At 33.2% G+C, this 27,665-nt stretch overlaps 1 protein-coding gene across 11 annotated transcripts in view; it reads left to right on the forward strand.

The window, feature by feature from the left end:
• LOC108762172 (uncharacterized) overlaps positions 1 to 27,665 on the forward strand; it is a 136,926-nt gene that overhangs the window by 104,913 nt on the left and 4,348 nt on the right. For 10 of the 11 annotated variants that reach the window (XM_018509059.1, XM_018509053.1, XM_018509060.1 and 7 more), the window contains exons 7-9: positions 473 to 682; positions 17,910 to 18,029; positions 20,760 to 21,031. In XM_018509059.1, coding sequence (XP_018364561.1) covers positions 473 to 682; positions 17,910 to 18,029; positions 20,760 to 21,031 — 602 coding nt within the window. Of the gene's footprint in view, positions 1 to 472; positions 683 to 17,909; positions 18,030 to 20,759; positions 21,032 to 21,494; positions 21,675 to 27,665 lie in introns of those variants that run through there. The other variant, XM_018509063.1, reaches the window with a different exon arrangement.

The following is a 27,665-nucleotide window of genomic DNA, read 5'->3' on the forward strand; positions in this document are numbered from 1 at the left end:
ATTTGTTACATTGACGAATTAATTTGCAATCGTAACAAATCGATTGTTTTTTTTAACAAATATCACATTTGCTTTCCCTTGATTTGTTCCTATTGTGATGTAATGATTACTATGATTTAATAATTAAAAAATATAATATTATCTTTATCACATATACATTAATAATGTAACTCAATAAAAAAATCTTTTCCTTTTTATTTGTGTTAGTTTTCTTTATAGCTTATTTAAGTACAAAGGCACAGTTACCCTATTTCTTTTGTGATACAAAGTACGCATCAACTATAAACATGACGGGCATAATAAATGAATCCTAAATAAATCCTTCCTTCATCTTTAACGTCTCTCGGCGAGTCTCTCTCGATGAGAGAATCGTCGTCGCTATAATTGCCGCTATAATTGAAGCAATCTTGGCTGTCTTTGCGTCCTGAGCCGCGAGCTGATAATCGAGAGGACGCAATTTCTTGGTTCGCAGATCCGCGGCGTCGAGGTGGGCATAGTAGTGTTAGTGCTGATAGTCTGGGCGGGAGCGATAGCCCTGTTCTTCAATCGCTGGGGCAAGATACGCATGCTGCTGCCGTACCAGCCCGACTACAAGGAGCAGCTCAAGGTTCCTGGCACCGGCGTGTGCGCGGCAGCGAACGCCGCGTACACGCAGCATCCGACGCAGCACGCGTGCTCTCAGGTAACGCATAGGTATACCGTACCCGGTCGGCGCAGCGGACGATTCGCGCCCGCGGCCACGTCGGCACTGTGCAAATTAAACCGCGGAGGCTGGAGATACTCTTCCGGCTGATTTATGAAACTAATGAACGCTCGATAGGGTTTAGAAATTTTCTCCTGTTGAAAAAAAAAAGGAACAGGTTAAGATTCTTGTAGGCGAGGTATTGTTCGATATCCAATGCGAATATTTCGAGATATGTAACTCCTAAGAATTACGCGTCATACAACATAAAATTGTTGTTTACGATGGCTGAAAATTTCTAAATACTATATTAAATTTACTTGTACATTAAGTACATTCAGATAAAATGTACTTACTAAAATTTAAAATTTATCGGTTTCTTTGAGAAACTGACACTAATTAATCGTAGATTACAATAATAAAATTATTTTCTTTTGTAGATCTCATTTTTAGATCTTAAAATACTGGATTATTCTAAAGAGATTTAATATAATTACAGGATCGAGATCATACATAATATATATTATGAATTTTCCAATTCTATCAGCTAAGAAAGGGGTTGACATTAATGTTCCTCTTTAATTTAATTGTAACACAAATTCTCGAACTTTGTCTTATTTGAAATGTATAATCCCTTACATCACAGATCTTCAACGGACATTCTAAAGACTTCCAGAGTTATATGGACATCCATTAGAGATCTATACTGTATGGGATTTGCAATAATTTTAAAACGGATCGAGGAGGGCGTGGAGGGGAGATATATTTTATGAATGCGGGTCGGTCCTCTGATTTAAATAAAATACAAATATCTTCAAATCTCGGGAAATACCTGATCGAAAATCGTTTGGATCGATTTGCGCGGGACGCGAGTGTGACGAGGGTGCGACATAAGCCGATTTTGCAACAAGATTGGATCGAACTGGCGTCACATGTCTGACATTCTCGTTCTCGTTCGTCTGAAATTCCGTGCTGTGTACGATATTGGCACTTCGTTATATACATGGACGCGATGCAATTGCCATTATGCACGTACGATAGGCTTTTGGATATTGCGCATACGATTGTCGGTAACGCGAAATTCGAGAAATGCCGATACACGGCCGAGAATGGCACGGATATAAAGACGCAAATGTAATGGCGTTTCCATGGGTTATTAGCATACCTCGAATTCTGGTTCAGTCAATCGCGAGAGCGTGTAATGGCATTCAACCATATGTATTTTAGCTTGATATGTGATTGATCGGTCTTTTAAATTTCGTCTTTCCCGGTCTCGAATTTAAGGGGTGCAATCTTAAACGAAAAGCAATTGTAGGACGATTGACTTACAAAACTATTAGCGAATAGAAAAATCCGTAGGATGTTAATATATGCTGGAATGTTACGTATGTTTAAAAAAAAAAGTTTTCCGATAATTAGGATCTGCACGGTACATGCGCATTTATTATACAAAAAATCAATTTAATGATAGATTTTTATGTATTGTTTTGTAATGACTGAAATTATTTTGTAGAAGAATTATTTAAAAATTAATTATTTAGATGAAATGTATAAAATATTGAAATATGGATTAAATAAGATCAAATGAATGAAATTAAAAAGTGCTGCTCGCGGAATGAAAATCAATTTTGTTTAAATAAATATATGTAGAATTACATAATATAAAAATATTTATTTTCTAAGTATTAAAAAATTGAACTGTTATCGAAGATATAAAGTATCAGTTAATTTTGATCAAATATTTTTAAATTTCGTTATTTAAATAATAAACTTTTTGTAATGTTTACAATATTATTAATTTTATCTTAAATTATTGAATTGTTGATATTAATTGATCACAAATGACAATGTCATTGTAAAAAATCTATGACAAGTAATCTAAGGAAAAAATATTACCGTGCATCAATATACTATTTTATATTATTAATCTTTATAAGTTATTCTTTTTATTATTGTGTTAGTATCGTGTGAAATACATTCTGGTATTTTATAAATGTTAAAAGATAATTTAAACAATTATATACTGCGGTATACGTTTTAATATGTTACGCAACACAGTAAAATATTGGATTTCTCTGAAATGCTTTGATAGTTGGTACGTTAATTAAATGAATTTTATTTACAAGCTTTTGCGCAGAAATTGCTTTTGTTATAAATAATTTTTTAACGCTTAGAAATCCGATTGCGTAATCTGGATTAAATAAATGTTGATATTATCCTTTTCAAAATGAATTAATTTATTAAAATTTAAGATTATAATTAGTTTTGGGGTCGATTCTAACCAATTCAAAAAACGTATTTCTCAAAATGCGAATTCTGTCAGTTTATAGTGAAGCACGCGTTTACGTTTCAGATGAATGGAGGCTGCGTTTTGTTAACATACTTGGCACAATAAATGAACAGTGCATGCGAGTAGCTAACGGGTAAAGTTTATTAGCTATTATACTAACCACTTGATGCTCGCTTGACGTGGAATTCGATTTTGCTCGGTTTGTGCAATTCGCGGCGAACGATGTGTTATGTGCAACAAAAGGGTTGGATTTGACGTCACGATAGAATTATGAACGTGAGGATCAAGACAGGGTAATTAGTCGAAACTACGTCGGACTATTAATCTGCTTATATAATTCAGTGTGTCTGCGAGAAAAAGAAAAACGAGAATCTATAATAATACTATTTCGGTTGCATGAAAAAGAGAAGCTGGAAAAACCAGACGCATCGATTTGACCTCGCCGTGTAACAACGCGATCTAATTCCTGGCATTGAATAATCATCATAAAGAAAAAATAACCGAAACGAACGTTCTTTTTTTTTTGCTTAACGTCGGATGTCGAAATTTCTTTTTTGTACGTTGTTTAAAATTGAATGCAATCATCTCGATAAATTCGACATACCGAACATACGTTTTGTATATTTTTTTTTCATTGTTGCTTTTATACGAGAGCAGTTTTCGATAACGCGATTTTAATGCATTGAAGCGTTTTAGAGATCAAGAGATTTTTTTACTGCTGTTGCGTACCCAAAATATGCGTGTTGATGAATTCTGTTATTTCAAGTTTTCTCTCGCAATCTCTAATGGTATTTTTTACAAGTCATTTTTTACAATTTTTTATTTCTAACGCTACTATTTCGCAATTTCTAACGAAAGCATTTTACAAATTCCAAATTTATTATTGTGACGCTACAGTTTCAATTGTTACTACCGTCGCCGTCGGTCCTCTTTCTCAATAATCTTTAAATTCTATTTACCACAATTTCAATAATGCTTATTAGTAACGTAACAAAGGGGCGATTAAAATTTGTCGATCACGTCGATATACTTTGTTTTCGTAGAACGCGCATGTTTATTATGAAAATTCATTAATTAGCCATTATGAGAGCTACTTATATACCTCAATATGTCGTTAACATGTAAAGTAGCAAATCAAATATACATAGCTTTCGTTAATTTTGGCAGTGGATAATGTCACTACGGTACAATGCAGTATAATTTCGAAAATTTGAATATTGAGCTTCTGCAGCATCTATCAAGTTTCGATGTAATTAATAAATATTATTGGGAGTATTTGAATGCTATTGTTATTACGCGTCTAGATTTGGTAGTTGTAATACATCGCGGTTAACGTAGAGCAACACAATATCCCATTAATAAGCGAATGATGTAACCATAATGTTATGTATAAACATCAGAGTAATAACACAATATATCCTGCATATTACGTGAATCAAAAGTTAATCGGACATGATTGAGGGGGTAATCACTAGCTGAAATATTGTGCCGCAGATTACATGATTTCATCTGATTACAAATAATTTTTTTCACTACATATGAAGTAATTTGATAAAATATACGATTTTATTTAATTAATTTTAATATTATATAATAAATTCTCACGGTTGCATATATAATTATCGGATTATACGCAGAGATTTCATATGAATTTTATAATGATTTCGAGGACTCTGTCCCAAGATTACATTAAGTGGTTACCCCCTCGAACATGATAGGCGCGATCTAATCGCCGTGAGTGGCAATTATTCTGAAAATAAACCGTCGTGATTTTTAATTGTGCTAAAAAGACAACTGCATAAATAGATACTTCATTTTCGAAATTCTCACAAATTTGAAACGTCATCAATGAATCAGAAGAGACTTCGCATTGAATAATAAATGAGATTCGTTGCTCGCGAGAGATTCGTGCTAATAATACTATCTCGTTTCTCCGGTCGCGATGCGGATATTATAAAGGGAACTCTGATGTTAAGTTTAGTAACGTAACGATGTAACCGCGAATGTTATCGTTGCAACTATCAGCTGTTCAAGGATACTTCGGCTTTTGTGTAGAAACGAGCGGATACATCTAATTATCCTTGATATTATACAATATATTGCCCTTTCACATTCTGCATTTCCGTGAAAACCTTTATCCATTCGACTGTGTTCATTTCTCTTGAAGAGTAGTGAAAATTTTGCCGACGTGGTTTTCGCAAGAAATCTTTGCAATCACTTATGAATTAGTAACAACCATTATTCTATAGTCTATACTATATCCACATACGCAGTAACATTGTACAATATGTTAAGAGAGTTACATCTCTCTCAAGAATTATGAAAAGTTTGAAGGGCACTTGTGTTTCGTGTAAAAATATTATAGAAATATTATGGGTCTCCTATTTTAATAGTAATAACTAATTAAAGCGTCGGAATTGATGCAATTAAATTTATCCATTCGCGACAGGTCTATTGGAAGTTTTGAAAATGCTTCCGGAATAGTTTTAATTGGCCCGATATTAAAATTTGAATATGCTGCCGCGTATGTGAAAGTTAACTGCGCAGAGAGAAAGATTTACGTCCTCAATTTAACGCTGTAAATCCTTATAAACGATTCAGGCGTAAATTAATTTATTAAGTACATTTGTAATCACAATTAGTTGATTTTATAGGACAAAGTTATGAATAAAATTTTTATCGTGCAGTCTTTACATTTTTTATAATACTGAATTAAACAAAAAGTAATTTTTTATTGTCAACGAGATGTATACTGAGAGATAACACGCAGCGATAAAATTGACGATCGATGAATCTTTCTTCTTCTTACATTAGATATTAAACTCAAGCTAGTTGAAGAGCGTATCGTTAGAGAACCCAGTAGCAAAAAGTCGAGCGGAATAATGAAGCTTATTAGCGTATCTCTTTAGTGTAGACATCCACACATTCCTCATACAGTCCACGTTAGTCGCATATATTACGTAGCTGTAGTTAGTAAGACTAATAATTGATAATCTCAATTAACGCAATTTTTAATTCTGTTGATCTCTTCTGTTCCTCTCTTCTGTCTTCACGTCGTTTCTTCGGATTGACTGCACGAAAATTCGCGAATATTGGCTGGCGTCACGTGCGATTACCGGTACTCTCCCACACTGTTCTGCGCGACGTGTGTGTGCCCTCCCCCCCGACTACCCCCTCACGCGTCACGTTTGGCGGATCTTACACGGCTACGAAAAAAAACAAATAAAAAAAACAAAAAAAAATCCGAAAAAAAACGACAAATGACGACAATGATAAAAACGAACAATGCGATAACGCACGAAAACGAAACCGACGAACGAAAACGACGGAAGGTAATGACCACATTGTCGGATATGGTGATGCAGTGCGGGGGCGGGGGCTGCTGCGTCCTGGAGCAGTGCTTTCAGTACCCCAGAAGAGCCCGAGAGCCCCGGGACTGCGGCTGCCAATTCGCTCTACTCCACAGGGCGGACATCGCGTGACCATCGGTACATGTCTTAAAATCTCAATTTTATCTTCTTGTGGCCCTACCTATACATGCTGGAGAGAAACCTCGGCTGTACCGAGGCTCTCACCCTGTCTTTCTACTACTGTCTCTCTTTCACCCTCACACACATTTATTTCTTTTGTGTCTGTGTGACTTACCCGATCTCTCTGTCTGTATATCTTCTTGTCTCACTTTTGAATCCCCACTCGTACTTCCATCATTTTCGTTTTAGCGTCGGACGGGAAAAGTTATGATCTATTTAATCATCAATAATTAATTTCTCCGTCTATCTTAAGGATTCTTATTACGAGGTTCTTACTTGTCTCTTAGAATACATATAATTGTAATTATTTAAGATAGCTGATTTCTATTTTTTTCTTATTCTTGATATTTACTGTTATTATCAGCTACAGAATTATGAAAAGTTACAGAAAACTTAAAATAAAAATAATTTTTCCCTTTACTTATAATTTGCTATAAGTTGATTTTAAGTGAAAATTATATAAAAATAAGCTTCTTAATCATAAAGAAATAAATCATTTTTTACTATATAGGATAATGTGTTAATAATTTTATGTCAGTAATGCGTCAGTGATTTCTGCAATAGTTTAAACTTTTTAAATTGTAGTTTCTTTTACATAATATAAGCGACTACTTTTTTTACAAAATACATACATTGTTCTACTACGATTATTTTAAATTATACCTAGATTTCTATTATATTTTATATCTTTTAGGTCGTATAATTATTTTATTATAAGAATCTCTATTGTGAAATGATTAACTATTAGGCATTATTTCCGTTATTGACAAAAAATTTTCACAAGTTTAGTTATGTAACGAGCAATTCGCGCGTGTAGAAAGGGTGCGTTTTTTAATCATTGAACTCATCTTTTAATCGTGTAATTATTAGGGAATTATTTCACATTGTACTTTTTTGTCTTTCTAAATTTTTACAAAATAATCAAACTTTATATCATAATGTACATACAGATAACGAATGCGAATGTTTCATATTTTACTTTCTCATTTCTGTGCAAGTTATGATGTTGCAAATAAAATATTTATGTGAACCCCGCGGTAGCTAGTACATACTCATAAATTATATGTATATTCGTAAATGATAAAATACAATTAACATATAATTAGGAAATACATACTTACATCAAGGGAGTTAAAGCAAAATGTAAACACGTAGTTTCAATCAAAAGGAGGAGAATGGCAAGTTACATTCGGTTCTCTCTTCCACATTCATTTCAATTTATCACTAATTATCGCATTGAAGAGGATTTAAATCGGAACATCTACGGGTTTACATTTAACTTCAACTTCGTTAGCTATAAGTATATTCTAATTGTATGCAAATTGTATTTTAACACTTATGAATATATAATTTATGCACTAATAATAACGCAGAGGTACATAAACATTTTTTTATTTATATTGGATCTATTCTTAGAGTCTCACAAATATTATTTTATTTTATTTTAATTATGATACTATGATTGATATTAAATCATTGAAGATAGTGAAGATAGTGTGTGTGTGTGTGTGTGTGTGTGTGTGTGTGTGTGTGTGTGTGTGTGTGTGTGTGTGTGTGTGTGTTACATGATGAAAATTAGTTCGCTAAGTAATATCATTACTGCATATACACGCTCCTTCCATTTCCGCTCTCGCAATCAATAACTGATCAAAGTAAAAAAGGAGGCCGAGATATCGTCTCATGAGATGAAAGCGTATTTCTTGCCGGTGAGTCGAGGCTTGCCAACTTTTTCCGCGTGGATATCGTTTTATTGATTATCGCTGATAAGATATAGGGTACAGAAACTCGAGATAAATTTCGTGGAAAAGAAGCACGTTCGAATTATCCATTTTATGGTGTACGTTTTTGAAGAAATAAAAACTTTTATTCCTAAAGAAAATACCGCATCTGAATGCGCAATACGTTTTTATGAAATTAATAATACAATATTGTTTATTTGATTGATTCAGAAACTTGTTAGTCGGAAAGTTGTGTTTTCGATTAAACTTTTCTTCTAGAGAGAATCAATTGAAATAAAACAGTATATAATAATGCAACTTATATAAACATTAATAAGGTAGCGTCACTAAAAATGTCTTTTCAAAAATTTTATTTATTCCATTCGTATTACCGAATCTATTTGCAATTCGTATGAATTGATTAAAAATACATAATAAATAATTGAGGAGAAAAGAAAAAAGATATCAATTTTGCAAGAAAGCTAGGCTAAGAGATAACAGAAATATGATTATTTATTTTGCAGCTCTGAGTTTTAATAAAGTTCTCTTAAGTAAAACGTTTTCTACTTTGATATACTTTGTCGACCGCAAATGAGCTCTGTTTCTTCCGAAATAGAAAGCTTTGATCGACGCGAAGGATTGGGTTCTGGTCAACTTGTGTAACTCAAAAAGCTGCTATTGACTTTGAGCTCGTCACTGTAATGAGAAAGTGCTTTGTGTGACCGCTTTGGAGCGCATGTACATCTTATGAAAATGCATAGAGAGAGAGGGGGGAGGGGGGAGGAGAGGGGGGAGAGAGAGAGAGAGAGAGAGAGAGAGAGAGAGAGAGAGAGAGATGCTTTAGAGTTGGCAAGTCTTGTCCCGGGAGTTCTTTTATCAAGAGAAAAAAAAGGGTTAATTGTAGTTAAAAAGAAGTTATTGATCCACTCGGCCTAACGTTTATTGCATGTTTAATATATTATACTTGTATTATTCTTGTATATACGTATAGAATATCCTTTGTATATACAGTTTGGATACATGATACTGGCATCTGTTAACATAAAAAAGACCTGTCCTAACAAAGTTTTAAATATTTATTGTTCATATAAATGAACAAAAAAATGATATTTAATGATATTCAATAAAAAAAAAAAAATATTTGATAAACAATATTTTAATATATTCTTAAAAAGTAATATTTATATGTTTAGAGTATTCAGTTATTGACCGCGAATTAATTGAATCGTTTTAAGGAATTATATACCTTTACTCTCACAGCAAAAGACATTTCCAGTAAAATGTTTACTGTTGATTGAGAACTAAGAATATAAAAAAAAGTTTTTAAGATTTATAAATTTTTAAAGATTTTGTAACGAAATGTCGCATAAAAGATTAAAGTTATAAATAATTTTAAAAAACTTGTTATTTTTGTCTCTTACTATTTTGTTTTGTCACGATTTAATGAAAATCAAACAAGTTTTCTGAAATTTCGACTACGTTCTTTTGGTAAATGTGTGGTAACTTTATTCATTGAACTTCTAACATAAATAAAAAGAATATTTTCTTTGGAAATACATAACAATTAAAGAACTATTTTTTTTTAGAAAATCATAATAATTTAATTAATTTTAAACTTAGAAAAAAAAGTTTTTTAGAACTTTTAAATTTATAAATATTATTAAGACGCGTATTTAAAAAAAAATCTTATTGATGTATACTTCCCGTTTGTAAAATATCGTGACAAAACCAAAAAATCAATGTTTTTAAAATTATTTAAAACTTTTAATAAAATTACTTTTTGCAATTTTTTATGCGTAATTTTTTCACATAATCTCTAAAAATTATATTTATAAAAATTATATTTTGTATACAGTCACGAAACTAATTGTCCGGACACAGATATTGCGAGTTTATTTTTCAGTACAACGTCACCAAATAATGTAATTTTTTAAGAATAATAGTATTTATTAGTGAAAAGTCTTTCCAGTGATACATTTTCATCACTAGTTCTAGTCAGAATTATATTTTTTTAGATACATTTACAGATTCAATCATAAATTAATAATAAATCTATAAAAATATTCGCGAATTAATTGATCGGACAGATAAAAATAATATTGAAAAAAATATTATATTGAATAATATATTGGGTTTTAATAGCGCGTGGGCCCACCCTTAGTTTCAATAACGCATTTAGTCTGCTTGGAATTGATTCTATAAGTTTACGGGTAACTTCAGGATTAATATTTTCCGTGCTTCCAGGATGACCTTTTCCAATTCCCCGCGATTCCGTGGATTCGATTTTCGGACTTCTGACTTGAGAATTTTCCACAAATGTTTAATAGGGTTTAAGTATGAACTCTGGGAAAGTCATTGAAGTATATTGATCTTATTTGTTTTAAAAAATTCCTACGCACGACACGAAAGATATGGTTAGGGTCATTGTCTTGCTGCATAGTAAAATTCCGTTCGATTCCAACGACACGAGCAGACCCTTTTAAATTACGCTTCAAAATGTCTACAATTCAAGTTTTCCTATTCCAGAAGCTACCATAGATCTCCAAAGAGAGATTTTCCACTATCATATTTTACGGAATTAGATTTCGGATTTTAAAAGCTTCTTTGGTTTTACGGTAAACTTTTTTCTTTCCATCAGATTCGAATAGTTTAATCTTTGACTCATTTGTCCAGAAAACATGATTCCAAAATGATTGAGGATAGTTTACACAGTAAAAAATCGTGCGTCCATATGTAGAATTTTTCTTGTGTTACCACATTTTGATTATTACTTCAATGTAAAATAAACATACAACTGCTATGTCATTATTTTTGTAACATTTTGATTTAGATTCATGTCACCTTTCTAACTTAACAATTGCGTATGTCAATTAAAAATGGAATATTATTTTGAATGTTTTTAACACAATTGTTTCAATTAATCTATATATCTCAAAGTCAATTGAACATCTAAGAATTTTTTTATTCGCATTATACGAACAAAAATATTTTATTAACATTTTCTTACGAGTTACTACAACTACTCTTCTATGTACTCTACTTATTTTATATGTTAGTTTTAAATCACCCTTAAAGTCAAAATAACAAATATAAATGTAAAGTATTGTGTCAATTGTTTAACATTACTAGTTCGTTAATAAATAACACAAGACGAACGAGTTACTTTAACTTAAAATTTAGAGTGAATCTCCTGGGACATGTAAAAAAATGTTAAAATTAACATTTTCTTTTTTACTGTGTACGTATTTCTTTGCAAATTCCAATCTTTTCTTTTTGTTACGTGCTGAAATCAATGGCTTGCGCTATGGCGGTTGTCCAGACAATTAGTTTCGTGACTGTATATCTTTAATTTTCAATTAACGGTATAATAAACATTTTACAGGAAGTGTTCTTTTTTGCAAAGATTTTATAATCTCTCAATAAATCTTAGTTTATCTGACTTCATCAATATAACAATAATATAAATACTGTAATATTTATTTGTTTTGCCAGTATTAGCTTAATTAAGTGAGTCATATTAATTGAGTCGTAAATGAATTAATTTGTGTGACTTTCTCGCGATCGATATCATCTTATCCTATGGAGAGAAAGGACGAAATTCTCTTGACTCATTTTCTGTAGCTAAGAGAAAATAGAAGATGTCCTGTGTGCCACTTACGTCACAGCCAGGTCAACTCACACACGCGGAAAGTTTACACAAGATAAACACTCGCTCACAATTCGTACGTAAGCCCATCGCGGATTTGTTAGCTCGGGATTGCGGGTGCATTTTGCTGTCGCTAAATTTGTCCTGTCTCGAAGTCAACCGAGACTTGAAAGGTTAATAGCACGCTGACCTGAATCTGGTCGGAATCACAAAGTCCTGTCGGAGATGAGAGACTGACGGGATATAGAGACGCAGTAAATTTGATTGAATCTCCACCCTTCACCGGCGCGAGCTAATTAAATTGCATAACGTAAACTCCAGCCTGCGGCTGATTGAATAAATGTTACAAGAACTCGTGGTCGATTTTTAACATGACCTATTTAACTTGAATCCGTAACCAAGGGAAGCTTCCTAGAACGGTTTAATCCTTTCGTGTGTGGATCTCCTTTCGCATCGACGATTTATCATTTCGCAAATAGTGCTGCATAAAGTGGAGTTCGGTCACGAAGAGTGACTGGCAAGCGAAACCCGCAGGATTGCACGGAGAGAAACCTACAAAAATTAGAGAGTACCCGACAGTTTATTTTTCATGTTACTGACGTAAAAAATTGTATGCTAGTAAGTTGATACAAATACAAACAGTGTGCTACGTGAACTTGTTGACGGGCATTGTTAATAAATAAAAACGGGGCTGGTATTCCTTTTATCTAATAAATCCGAGAAAAAGGGGATTTGTTGTGTAAAATGTTTTTTTAACATTCCATTTTGACCTTTTGATCTTGGTTTCAATGTATACTAAGCGTCATAAATGTTATGATTAAGTAATAAATTTTTCATATTCATACGTATTAAGTGTACATATATTATAATTGATCGTCAAAATAAATGTCAGAGAGTTATTGAAATATCGCTAATACATCTTGATACACGTGACACTGCAGTTTTCAAAACATTTTTGAAAAGTATTTTGATACCATGAATACATGGTAACCGAGCGGATTTCTCGGATAACTCGGTGTATGCTTCCATTACTAAAATAATATTAAACGTTACATATGTACGTATTTCTGGTGTCGCGGTTTAGAACAAAACAAGCACCATCGATGCGAATCCGACTACTTATTAGAGAAGTAAACTCTGCAATTAGCGAGTTGGTCTACACTGACCGCCTGTTGCGTTATGCCAGATATCTATATTTCGAATATTTTCCTTTTGAAGTTTTAGAGATTAATCTTTAACGTGATGTGGTATTATCAATTTCAAGCTTGAGATATTACGCGTACCAAATGCTAGCTGTCAATTAATACTTTGCTATTAGCTTTGAGTAATTACGATACGTCTATGTATTTCGCTGAAGATGTCTCTACAGAATACATTTATGGTAATTAAAGCACGTATGTATGACGCTTAGTATCGTACAATGGTGTGTCTACAACGCTGTACTTCGAAATGTGTAGAGGGAAATGAAAGCTTTCAGGTCATGATGCACGGAAGCATCATGTCATTATAATTGTAACAAAGAGAAAGATTTTAACGTTATTTTCATTCTCTTGAGGGATCATTGTAATTTCGTACACTATATATAATTTTTTTTATTGCACGCGCTTTCGTAGATATTTTTTATTAAAAAATTCATTTTATTCTATACGACTTTATCCATTGTTTAAAATTTAATTAAATTTATGCATAATCATTCTGTATAATTTTCAAAGTTAGATAAAAAACAGTTTGTTGAGAAAAGATATCCAGTTCACGATGCGAGAAAGAGAAATCATCTTGTTTGATACAGAAATAATTACGCAAAATTTAATTTACATCTTAATTCCGTAAATCGTGAAAGCTTGCCATTTCGCTCTAATTTAAAACATATGAAAATATAATCAACCGATTTTGATTCTGTAATGTAGAATTTTTCTAATTGACACCTGAAAAAATTCGTTTCACGTTCCTGATGATAACTAAATAAACTATCACTTATTACACAAGACTAACTATTTATGAACAAGCTGTAAAATGTTACACGATCATTTGCGTCATAAAAAAGTAACGGTTTATGTCTATTTCCGGGTTAATATAGAATGGCGGCGCAGGGTGGAAAATTTTTACGACCATATAGATAATATTCTAACATTAAAATAGAAACTTTTTTCCGCGTACGATCGTGGATTTAGATTCATGTTCCATTGACTCGATGCTTCCAGCTGCTTTAATTCTTAATGCATTTTATTTCGCTCGTCTCTCCGTGCAATTCACACAGATTCGCCAAATCGGTGAGAGGCAAAAAGTAATCATGGCTCAAGCAGTCGATGATATACGCTCTAACGTGTTGAATATTTTCTGAGGCACGTTAAAAGCGGCTTAATTTTGAGTTTAGTTTTCAAAACCACAAATACGCGATGATCGCCTCAACTTATGCACTTCTTAAATATATAATAATAAGCATCAAAAAGTTTAACTCTCAACTACTAAAGATTAAAGAGAGATGAATGTAAATAACTGTCATTCATATTGACAATTGACAATTCATATTGACAGATTGGAATGATCTTTTATATATTTTATTTATTTTACTTAATTTCGTCAACAATTTAATTTATAAGTCAATTTTATTTATTTTTTTTTCTCATGATAACTGGGAAGGTAAATTATAAATGAGCTGAAGAGGTCAGTACTAGGAGAGAAGTACGCATCCTTCCGGAACACTTTATGAAATATCTGCGGTGAAGTTGATGTCGTTACGGTAGTTGCGAGTTAATACTGCACAGTTTATGAGTTTTCCACTTAAACTACGCTAAAGCGCAGGAATCTTCCGATAAGTTTCCCAGAAGTCTGTAAATAATTTAGGAAAGCACTTTAAAGAATATAATATCTTGGATGCGTACAGATGCAAATCACACTCTCATGTTATCGCGACGCGAAAACGATGATAATGTATCGGATCATCACATGTGCAAAAGTAACAGATGTCACATCCGAAGTGTTAGAAATTGAAACTTAAAACCACCGGAAAACAAGAGCGCCCCGAAATTACTCGTCGCACGAAGAGGACACCGTCTTTGTTCCGGAATTCCGTCCGATTTATTTCCAACAAATTCCCTTTTCGTTCAACGACACTCCCAGCAGCTTGGTTGAAAGCAGATCACCGCCTCTCAATCGCTTCGAGCCGCTTAAAAACTCAGCCCCACCTCAATTACCTCTTTAAATATATATGGCACCCTTCAAGCACAATACCGAAGACTTTTATGCACAGAAGTTTATAATGCCAGCCGCTTGAATCGTGTATTAGTGATTACGCGTAAAAAGTTACTGCTATTGGTGCAACGAGGTAGGGCGCTGCTACTTTGTGTCGTTTGACCGTCGTCTTTCGCCCTGAGTCTCACGATATTAACTCGAGCCACTTGTGTTATCGTTATATGTTGTATTCACTTGCTGTCAAGTGTAGAGTTTATTTGGTTTTCATCGTTTTGTCGTGTTTTATGCTTGTTTCCAAGGCAAAGATCAATATATAGCACTCTTATTGAAATCTGAACAAGAATCAGTTTGTACCGCAGAAGATGAACTGGCGTCGTTAAATCAGCTTTGAACATTGCACCTCCTCGCACTAATGGTAGGTTAAAACAAGTAATCGCCGTTCCGAATTAAGACTCCTGTTCACTAACGATTACGGTCCATTACTATCTCAGATAATGATGTCAAAAGTGAGAAAATAAACAATAAGGATTGATATATTTTTGCAAAATATATTAATATAGAACAATAAGGATTAATATATTTTTGCAAAATATATTAATATAGAAACGTGATTCATTAAAATAACTTACGATAGAACCGAAAATATTTATAATATTATTTTATGAAATACAACAATACCACCAATGATGAGTGAACAGGAATTTTAAGACGACGCCTCGCACAGTGCATAACGCTTTTCATCATGATTATCGACTCATAAAGACGCTTACAATCTGAAATGCTTTCAAATAGAGCCAGAGTAGCTCGTCGTATCGCGCATAAAAATTCGCGTCAGTAAGAGAATGGATGATGTTACGTTGCAAAGAAGCACTGGCTCCCAAGGATTTTTTCGCGTAAAGAATTTTTTGTTACTTTCGCGATACGACAGCGCGATTTGTGCTGTCAAACTGGCGATACGAAAATTCGGACGAAAGCGTGCTCCAAAAATATTTTTCCTGGAGAACAAGGAACGTGAAAATAATCAGCATTGCTAATGTAATTGACACGGTCTGTGAATAAAGGACAGAGATCACGAGAGTTTTTTTTCCAGTAAAAAATTTAGCAAATATTTTTCTTCCCTTTAAGACTAATTCTACAATGTGCTTTTTCTTTCCTGTTTCTTGTTGTTTGTCTCTTGCTTTCTTCATCAAAAAGATAAGAGACAAATAAAGATAAACAACAAGAAACAGGAAACAAAAAGCACATTGTAGAATTAGTCTTAAAGTTTATGTTTTTTAAATTTAACATATTTTATTTTTTTAATTGGGAAATATACTAATCTAATGATATTTGAATAAAACATTATTCAGTTTATTTGGATGCTTTCTGCTTTAATTGAGGAAAGTTTTAATAGAAATTAGATAAATGGAACAGATTCTCGAATTAACAGATGCCGATTAAAATTAATAATTCTTAATTTTAATAATTTTATAATAAATAATTTGTTATATGCTTTTTAAGAGTTTTACGACAACTGTCAATTGCATTGTAGCGAAAATCGCAGAACTATCGCGTCATGCCATTTTTATTCGAAATCCGTAATCAATTCCTACTCGATTTTAAAAAATGTACGAGTGTATCTGTAAGACAAAATTAATGGCTCGTATCGATTTTATGGAAATCACCATTTCGTCCGAGCTGATTTTCGTATCACCTCCAAATTTGATTAGCGTGTTCGAATATACGATGAACTTTGACGTGTAAGTATTTTCGTAGCCCGAACATCAGTCCCTGAATCGCTGTGGAAATGACCGCGATGTGAGATCGATGCCCACATTTACCAGTAAGAATCTGAGAAGCGCGTTTTTAACGCCGTTAATATACGCTATAGCACCTATCCCTAATTGCGAGGTTTAAATTCTTTCTCCCCCTAAGCCAGTTGATATAGATAGATGATGTACGCGTAGCAATGTAGATTGCAAAATCTAGAGACGTGTTCTTATCCCAGTTGTTCAAGAGAAGTAGAACGTAAATAAGAAAGGGGCAGTGAGATGAAGGTGCTACATTACGAGGATATTTGTTCTGTCATATATTATGCCGCGGTAAACTGCATTTCTTTTCCCTGAATAAAAAGCGACATTTTCATATTGTAATCATCATCACGATTGTGCTGGTTGCCCCCGAAGTACCGTGCTTACTATGTCTAAAAATTTCATTACTTTTTTACTTTACAAAAGACATTAGAAATTAATGTCAAAATAGAAATGAATTTAACACAGCAAAATTTTAATTATAATTTATCTCGATGAAATTAAAAATAAATAACTTTTTAGCTCAACAGAAATTTATTTCAATCTCTCTTAATGTAAATTGATATATTTCTTTTGGAATTAAATATGAAAAAGAAAGCCAAAATTATAAAGGATCTTTAAATTATAAGTATTTTATTGTAAGACCAATTTTATTTTAAGTAAAATTTAATACGCCTTTCCATTTAGCGCGGATTGAAGAAATTCGATATTTTATTCAAAATTATTTAGTTTGTTTGAAGAAATTATAAAAATTATTCTTTTTCTATTTTTAATCTATAAACTCTGACTAGTAATTTACAAAGAGATTTAGAGAGCAAGAGGAATCGCGGGACTTCCGGTGCATCCTGTAGTTCACTCTCGTCTCTGCAATTTTGTTCACGACACGGCACCCTCATTCGCTCGCCCCCGTCGGCCTTTCAACTTTTCTTATCACGTAGATCCCACGTGCATTAAAACGTCACGCTTCCCGAGAGGTCGCGTTCGACTGCAATTATCATCGCCGTCGATCGCGCTTTCTCTCCCGTTCTGATAACGTGATCAGAAACGACTGAAATTTCCAGCATCTGCACTGGTCGAGCCATCACGTGGACTCCTTAGACAGCGGCGGAGCTTTAGGCTGGCCGAGAACCTCGAGGCCGCGCGTCAACAGTGCCATCGACGTGGCCGGCTTCCTATCGCAGGTAAGTAATCGTGTCGGGAAAAATCCACATAGAGAGATCGATGGATTACGTGAGGTGGACAGCCGCGTCCTCGAACCCACCCGATCGATCGACTGGCGCGATTTCGCCGCGACCTTCTCCAGAGGTGGAGCAGACGCAAAGTCCGTCGCGTAGCGGCCGCGTAATTGTGCCGGCCCATGAGGCCAGTTTCCGATTATAGCAATCGGGAAGATTGAAATCGGAAATCAGTGGAACCTATGGGCGAGTTCCAAGGATAGCGTTTAACTTTAACTACACGCTACAAATTGTTACAACGATTCTCTGTAATAACGTGTAACTTTCCTTGAATTTACGTCTAATTGATTGACACTTGGGTGATCGACAATAGAATGATTGACAAGTATATTGTCGAAATTTGAATATGTGCGGCGTATCCTGGAACTCAAGCTGGTTCGTATCCTAGCACGACATGGATGCATATCATATGCATATACGATGCATATTGGGACTATTGTTAAGGATGTATTTTTTAACAAAATGAAAAAATTACATATTGTATGTATATATTTGAAAGTAATACAAAAAATCTGGCAGCGATTAGAATTTGGATAAAAAATTATTTTAATTAGAAATATCTACGTTCTAAAAAAAATAATTAAGATAAAATAACAAAGTTGTGGTTTAAACTATAAAATTGTTAAGTATAAATTTTAATTTTATTAAACTATTTGATATGCATATAACATTTATTTTTATATAAAGTATAAATTTTCAATTCCAATTATTTTTTGCAGAGACAATACACCTGATACATCCTTAAGAATAAGATATACTAAAACAATATATTATAATAAAACGAGATACACATAAACTTATAGTTTTTATAATTTATTTTCAGTCAGATATCTAATGCTTCAATTTAATCTAAATGGCAAAAGAAATGAATTTCTAAGAATTATGAGATAACGTTGAATTTTAATAGCATCATTAGAGTAGAATCGCCGAATAATACGTCGTCGCGTCTCTTGTCTTTATGGAAGTTGAAGATCACGTTATATCAGCCTTCTGCATGATAAATAGCGGCGTTTTTCGTACGAAAGTCTATTCCAATTATACAGGAAAGAACAGCGAGTAACTATTAAACTTGACGAGATAAAGATGAAACAAAAATTTATTTATTTTATTTTTTTTTTTTTTACAAGAACAAATATCGCGCGATTGTCCGATAATTGATTATTTTACCGCAACAACAGCTCGCGAACCATTAATCATGATCACTGCGATCACAAATTGCCTTCCAAAAATTGAAACCACTTTCCGCGTACCGTTGAACAATCACCCGTCAACGTTACCCTCCCACTTTGCACGATTGTTACACGATTGTTATAGTTTCAGATTGCGCGTTTCGGCATATATTGTTAACTTAACGCAACCAAGTCGAAGGGAATAACCATATCCCTCAGTGCGACAGTTATTTCAATAAATAATGAACACGAAAGAGTTCGTGCGAAAGAGATACCTCAAACGTCAAAGTTCAAGGTAGTCTGTGGCGAAGTGTAGCATCAGATGATCGATATGTTCGTGGATTACTTGTAAGGAAATGGACAAATTCATTTTCGCCGCATGAACGATGTGTGTATTACATTTCCAAATCGCGTTTCTCTCATTCTAAGTCGGCACTGGATGTCTATCTACTATTTGTCGTATACACTTTGTATATTATATATATATATATATTTATATATAAATACATAATAAATGTATTTGTATATTTACAAACATTACATTGGGACACTCTGCCGTCACAATTGGCACAATACTACTAACGACAATTGGCTCGCAATTGGCACAGTACTAGCACAGTAATATCGTTAATAATACAAGATTCTTTGCTTGGTGTTCTTCAAGGTCGATATTGCACACGCGATTTGCTGCATTCAGCGTATTCTTTGCAACAGCACGCGGAATTGACAAACTAAATTATCCGGATAATCAATCGTTGCCAATTTCTGACAAATTACGAATTTACAAGACAAATGTATAAATTAATACCTCGGTGCTCTTCTTGCATTATATATCGGTATGTTATTTTATTCCTGCGAAACGCCCACGAGGGTTCACGGGTTGATTAGCCTGAATTCGCTTCGTTGCGTTCGTGACACAAAATCGATCATCTCGCAAAAAAATACATGTCCGGTACTGCGTCGCCATTCGCAGTTTTTTAATCCGTATTTCGAAGATCGAAGTTAATCTCGTGCATGAAGAAAGACAAGCACGGCACACATTTACAATAAAAATAATCCTGTAAACATCAACTAAAAATAACATTAATGTTATAATTTCACACTCAACAATGTGACTGTTATATAATACATGCGTTATATTTATTATATTTATATTGTCAAGTGCGAAATTATCCCTTGCAGCAATTACGTTACTACAATATTGCTGGAATGATCTGTGCTGTGTGTATGGGATTGATATTATATTACTTTTAGTTGGCGTTTACTGGTAAACATATTTCTCTCAAAGGAACGTTACACCTTTCAATTTTATAAACGTCATACTCTTCTCCCTTTTCTACTTATACATCACTATTTTATGCTACCACATTACACTCGTATTACACTAAATGGCGCACAACGTAAAAAAGTATCCATGAGAAGTCTAATTCTATTTAAAAAAAAAAAGGAAATTGTTAAAAGCATCATCCCAATCGCTCTGAGCACGTCCGACATCTTGTGATTTCAGGAATTTCTGCGACGCCACGGGTCCACGTCCAAATTGTGCCGCAAGGTTCGCAGTGCAGATAATTTACCTCTCGCGTCAACAAATCGCCAGGATCCTCGAAGGAACTCCAAGGACGACAGTACCGAAGGTGACCGAGAGTCTTTTCTGAAGCCAAATCTGGACGACAAGTCCGAGGATCAGGACTCAAGGAGGCAGAGTAGTCTCGAGAGTGCAACGAAGGACAATACGGAAACGTCGCTGTTGGATCCTAGTCATCAGCAGCCTTCTTCAAGGTAGATTAAATTTAAGAGACGCTTTCATGCACCGATTTTCAATTCTTGTTCTTTTGACTCGATATTTTAGCCACGCTAAAAGCGTTGCGCCTCGGCATAAAATATTCATGTGGACTGTTGTGGAGAGAGAACTAAAATTAATTTTCTCAAATTTCAACGTATTATGTTTGTCAGTTACTTCAACATTCGATATCATTCAATATCTGCTATTATCAGAAGAGATTCCACGCTCATAACAATTATGATTAAGCGAATATTCGAAACAATATTTGACGTTCTAATACCCCAATGCAATATTCACGTATTCAAACCACAGACTGAACTAACTCGCTTACAGCGATAGAATTATATATGCTTTTACGTACCTATAGTTTTTACGCGTGTTACACGCAGTTAAATATGATTTAACATTATCTTGAAAGCAAAGTAAACTCTCTAAGAAATTTGCATTTGCCATTTGCAGCGTGGAGACGATACCCTTATAAATCAACAACTTGGACGGACACGCTTCTTTATCCTGTTTCGTCAATAGTAATCCGTTATGTGGTATATGATATTATATGATTAGATGAAATCATAGAAGAATGATAAACGATTGTCAAAGACTTATACGTCCGTTCGGGGAATAAATTCATATTGACCGTAGAACTGCATTGTGATTTTAGACGAACGGTCCTCTATCCACTCTCCTCGTTCTCTTATCATTTATTATCAAACGTTTTTGCTCACAAATCTCAAAACGATTTTACGAGCACTTGTATAATACAATAGAGATCACCGAAACGGCGCTCTTCCATCATGGGATGCATGTACAAGTAGTATTCCTCGACGTACTCCCGTACACGTATTGCATTTCAATTGCTGCACCCAAAAAGCACGGTCGTCCTATAGTATTTTTTTGTAGATATTCACTTACACGTGTGTAAACAAAAATTATGACAGCGTTGCGGCAATTTCGTGGAAAAATATTATTCATATAAATGCTGAATAATAATAACTTTCATTCGTGATGTAAATTCGCGCGTTTTATTTTCACAGCTTTCCACAAGATTTCCAAAAGTCCGGAATTATGAGATGCAAATTTTGTAAATTGAGTGAATCTCAGTGACAGAAGGGAAAATCGGCTGCGAAGTTGAACTTCCGTAATCTGTCATTCAAATTGAGATTGCAAGTTGTGCGAGGCATCACGTGAAGTCCTCATACCTGATGGATGTACACTACCACTCAAAAGTATTTGATCAACTCAATTTTTGTATGTATATCTTTTTTTGTATATATTTTGTATATTTTTTATATACCTGAATTCCGTTACAGTTCTACCATATTCTTATATTGTATGTAGAATTAAAAATTTTTAGCTATATTAAACAATTATTAAGTTTAACATCTAGAAAGTAGAAAAAAATGGAAATTCATTTAATTAAGGACGGCAGAGTGGATAAATACTTTTGGACGGTAGTGTTTTATGTATATAAATTTGCGAATTTTATAAAACTACACGCTCAACTGCACGCATCGCAGTTGCCTTCTATACCAATTTTATGTTGTATATGTGCTCTTGCAACAATTATGAATTATTAAATTGCGTACTTACGCATATTTTCACATATTTCTGCTATCGTGATATTTCGCGCCGGTGATGTTGATAATTTCATGGAATATCATCGTTCCTTTGTCAAGAATACAACTCGTGTTCGTTTAATATAAATACAGTTTAATGCTCGTGTTCACCGACATTTATATCAAATTAAACGTCGTATTCATGTGCACATATAATTTCAGAACGTTAAATTTCCTGTTGTTTGGGATCCACGCGATCTATAAAATATTTACAGTTAACCTGTAAAGATACAATTATTACTAACAGTATCAATCGAGTGTATAAATTTTAACTATTTCAAGTGAAATATTACGTTTTTGCAAATCGATATTATTGTGCATCTCAATTAGCATTGAGATAAATTGTTATATTTTCTCTCGTCTCGTTGAAATTGACATCTGCTCAATTCACAAAATTTCCATTTCATAATTCTGGACTTTTAAAGATCTTTTGAAGAGCTATTAAAAAACTGTGATTAAAATCATCATTTACACATTTGAAGTATCTGATAAATAAAATATAAATAGAGAATAAAATATATCAGAAAAGAACATTCTCAAATGGAGAAATATATTTAAAAATGTTTCGGCTGTATGATATCAACTAAAAATATTAGTAAAGAATTCAATCAAAAAACAATACTAATTAAAAAATTGTGTTGTAAATAAACCCAGAAACTATAGGTGCAAAAAACAAGACAAAGTATTTAACTCTTAATAGCTTTTACAACGCAATTACTATATATATTGTGCTTTAGTTTTAATAAAATAACTTTTAAATGAGTAAGTGGATCCGAATGAACTTTTGCATGAACATTTATTAGAGTTTTATTAGTGTACATAAACAATTTGATTTAATTCGTAATGCTACTTTCTTGCAAATAAATACTACAATTTTACACAACAATGAAGGCAAATAAAAAATTAAACGACTTTTAAACCACAATAAAAGAATTATGTTCAAATTTTACACAGAAGCTCAGACGTGATAATAGAATAATCTATGAAATTTTTATATTTTTGGTAAAAAATGCTTCGACACATATATCTTTAATGAAAAACGAAACGAAAGTTTTAACCCTCAAAGTATCAGTTGTCATGTTAACTTTTCGAAACATAAATACAATGTGTGATAATGTAGAGATTATAGGGAAAGAGATGATGTTATTGAATTTTTTTTTGGTAATATAATTACATCGATGAAATATGCGGAAGAATAAATCATATTGAAATTCTACATCATCAGAAAATCTCTACATGTATTACTTCTGTCTCTTCTTTTTTTGAGAGTATAAAATCCATTTTCACAATTTCTAAACTAATATTTGAATCTAATTAACCCTTATAAATTAAACATTTCAAAATTCAGGCTTAAGGGAATGCTAAACCGATTACCCAACTTAATCAAGGTCGATAGTACAGACTTTTTTAATTCCAATTTCGACAATAGTGGTGACATCTTTGATTTAGTTTTTACATTATATTATATAATATATATCATTCTGTCTTACTCAAACACATACATCTGTTCTTATCTAACATATGCCAGCACCACCTATCGCAAGACCGCGCAACTACTGCTACACGGAATTTCGGCTCTGTTGACAGTCCCAGTCTTCGCAAAGCACCTGTATACACGTATTTTCTATTCGGTGGAAATATTTCTTTTCTAGACTTTCAATCTTAGTTCTACAAACTCGGTATCGTTTGTTTCAATAATGTGACCTCAGCTGCACACTTATTTTCAAGATATGGACTCTAAAACCCTTATATCAAGCAAATATATATCTGAGGTGACAGCTGTACGAGCCCAAAGTAAGTGAATTTTTAACGAATCTGAAACTTTTTTTCGATTTTCTCAGGAAATCCAGTGCAACTGAAGTCCTGTTTGTGCGTACTTTAATTTAAGCAATAATACTTTTGCAATCCGTACATCCAATACAGAGATTTTTCACCGAATGGAAATGTGGTAAAACAGGAGGCTTTAGCATCGCCTTAATAGTTGCCTGAAGTAGCCTGAGGTAGTTGATATCGATACCAGCATCTCGACTTTAATTTATCCTATGGCCAGTTTCGCTGCCGATACCACTCGGAGCGATCTATATAATTGTTAGAAATGCAGATCGCCGGGGGTGCGACTTACACAGAGTAAATGCATCGACCTGGCCGTAGCTCGCGTCAGGTGCACTCTCGCCCCTTGAGCGAGCGATAATGACGGTCTGGGGAATTTAAACGCGGCGATACATCGTTGCGGGAACGTGACGAGCTTCGATCCGCGATGCAAGCCGATACAGCCCCGCGGTTGGCCAGCCAGCTATCGATCACAATTTCAGTATAGGCGATGCCCACTTGACCCGCGCCTCGCATGTAAATGACTTCGTTACTTTGCGACCCTTTCTGTCGGCAGTCATTCGACCTTCTCGCTTTTCGCAACGCTCTGCCGCGTGTATTCTTACGTCGCTATCATCAAGCGATTAGCATCAGCGATGATATCGTTAGCGATCTTTGCATCGGTCTTGGTTGCAAGAATGCACGACGTGCGTGGGATGTTTAATCCTTTGACTGCCAAGGGCGGTAGTTAAAGTTATCCGAGAATAAAATAGAATAGTTTATATACTGAATAAGCTTCTCTCTCTCTCTCTCTCTCTCTCTCTCTCTCTCTCTCTCTCTGTCTGTCTTCTTTTTTAATTATCAGAATATATATGTTAACGTATCTGATTAAAGCTCTATTACATCTAACTGTCAAAACGCATTTAAAGGAAGTTCTGTGTAAAGAAGATTAGTATCCAAAGAATTATATGAATTATACATACTCGCTTTTATCATATAAAACACTCATATAAGAAAATAATTAAACAGAAAGAGAGAGAAAACGAGAGAGATTAATTTTAACTACAATTTTAACTACATTGTGCCAATAGAGAAGATGATTACTGAAAAGTCATATCTTTTGGTTCTTTATTTAAAAATTAATAATTTTACATGTTGATAAACGTAATATATGATAAGATCACCATGAAAGTCATTTTTGCTTCAAATTGAAAAACTATTTCAACGTAATTTTATTACATTCCTTTCAGTAATAGAAGACTTAACGAGTTTTTTGAAATTATATTTACACCATTTCCAACACAGGAATTTTTCAACATAGTTACGGTAAATTGGATCGTGGATTCTTATTTTAACATTGATTACGACGATCATTACACTAAATTGAATTGTGAATAATGTAATTTTAAATTTACTTATTTTTATTTACAGTTATTATTATAAATAGGATAAATATATATCATAGGAATCAAAGGTATCGGAACACGAATTAAAGCGCGATTAATATAATATGTGCTGTAATGACTCATTTCCGTATCGAATTATTGAATGGAGAAAATTTCCAAATTGACTAAATATAATAATTTTATGATATATCTATACTTATTGTTAGATATATTTTTTCTTCTTTTTCTGTCCTCTTTTGAATTTCTTACCTTATACCAGTATAAAATATAAAAAAAATTTTCTCAAGTTACGTCTTCTACCTTTGAATACATTAAAACTTCTCACATAAAAAGTTCATTATATTATCTATATTTTTATTAGTAACATAATATTTTAATACATTATTAATTATGTTTTATAATGAGACTGATCGATAAATAACCGTTAGTTTATATAGAAAATTGAAATTAAATACGCCAATCTTTCAGAAATTCATCTAAATTTACGAAACCCTTAAATATATTAAAGATAAAAGTCAGATTACACACAAAAAATATTTTTAATATAACATTGATTGTTTAAATTTATTAAGGCTATGCAACAATCTGATTAGTAACTTAAATATTTACTGTTCGTATGTAATATACGTAAACCAGAAATAGAAATTGTGAAATTGATCAATTCTTCTATCTTCTACCGCTCACTTCATTTGCTGGACGTTCGGAAAAGCTTTGAAGTACATAAGAAATACGTACATAAATTGATAATAAATCCATACTTCTCTGAAGACACAAAATAGAAATTGGATTTTATATCGTTACTTCATACACAAAGCTGTAATAGCACAAAGAGCAATGCAACAAGAAACAAAACGATAATAAAATCGATATGTGGACCTGAAAGTTACATTAGACAATAGCGAGAGTTAATATGGTTGCTACAATACTCGCAGCGTCTCATCTCCATCACAAATCGATCATAATTTCAGAATCCGATATCAGCCGCATAGCTACGTATGCTAGGTATAAGACCACTAATAAATTCCACCATTTCTATTTGCTGACTCTAGTTATATCTGCACGTTTCATTTCTATCCCTTCTATATTATAAAATAATTTTTCTATCCCTTCTATATTATAAAATAATTTTTATCAGAGGGATTGATTTTCAAGAATTTATAAAACTATTATTTCCCGTTTTTTTTTTGTTAGAAAGGATATATTTTACAAGCTTAAAATTAATGTAACATTACAGAAATATCAACAATTGATAATGTAATCTTCTTACGGACTCTCCAAAATTGAACAACATCAAAACTTCAAGAACAAGGGCGAATGAGAGTCAGCGTGGTAATTAGAACGCAATCTTATTTCTTCAATCCAAAAAATTGATTCTTTATTCACATATAGTACGTTTCAGTTCACTTTGGAACCATCTTCAGCCAAATAAATTTAAAAAACATCAATCCCCCAATGTCAAGGAAAATCACCATCAGATCCGCAGATTTGATGTTCTAATCTATTCGAAAATTAGAATTATCTTATAAAAAAACTTTATAAAAATTTCCCATTGAGCAAGTTTAAAATTAACTATAAAACTGGTGACTTACCATATGACATCGAAGGAATTCGTCTAAACATTGGATCAACTAATTACAATTAATATTTAATTTGAAGTATCGAGTTAAGGAACATGTTGATCGCAGCTCGAACAGCACATGACTAAATTCTTAATATAATCGGAGAGACATGTCAGGTCAAATACAAAAATAAAAATAAAAAAGAATCAAGACAATAAAAATAAAAAGAGAAAGATAATG

Source organism: Trachymyrmex cornetzi, unplaced genomic scaffold (genome assembly GCF_001594075.2).
Source record: "Trachymyrmex cornetzi isolate Tcor2-1 unplaced genomic scaffold, Tcor1.1 scaffold279, whole genome shotgun sequence".
Lineage (NCBI taxonomy): Eukaryota > Metazoa > Arthropoda > Insecta > Hymenoptera > Formicidae > Trachymyrmex > Trachymyrmex cornetzi.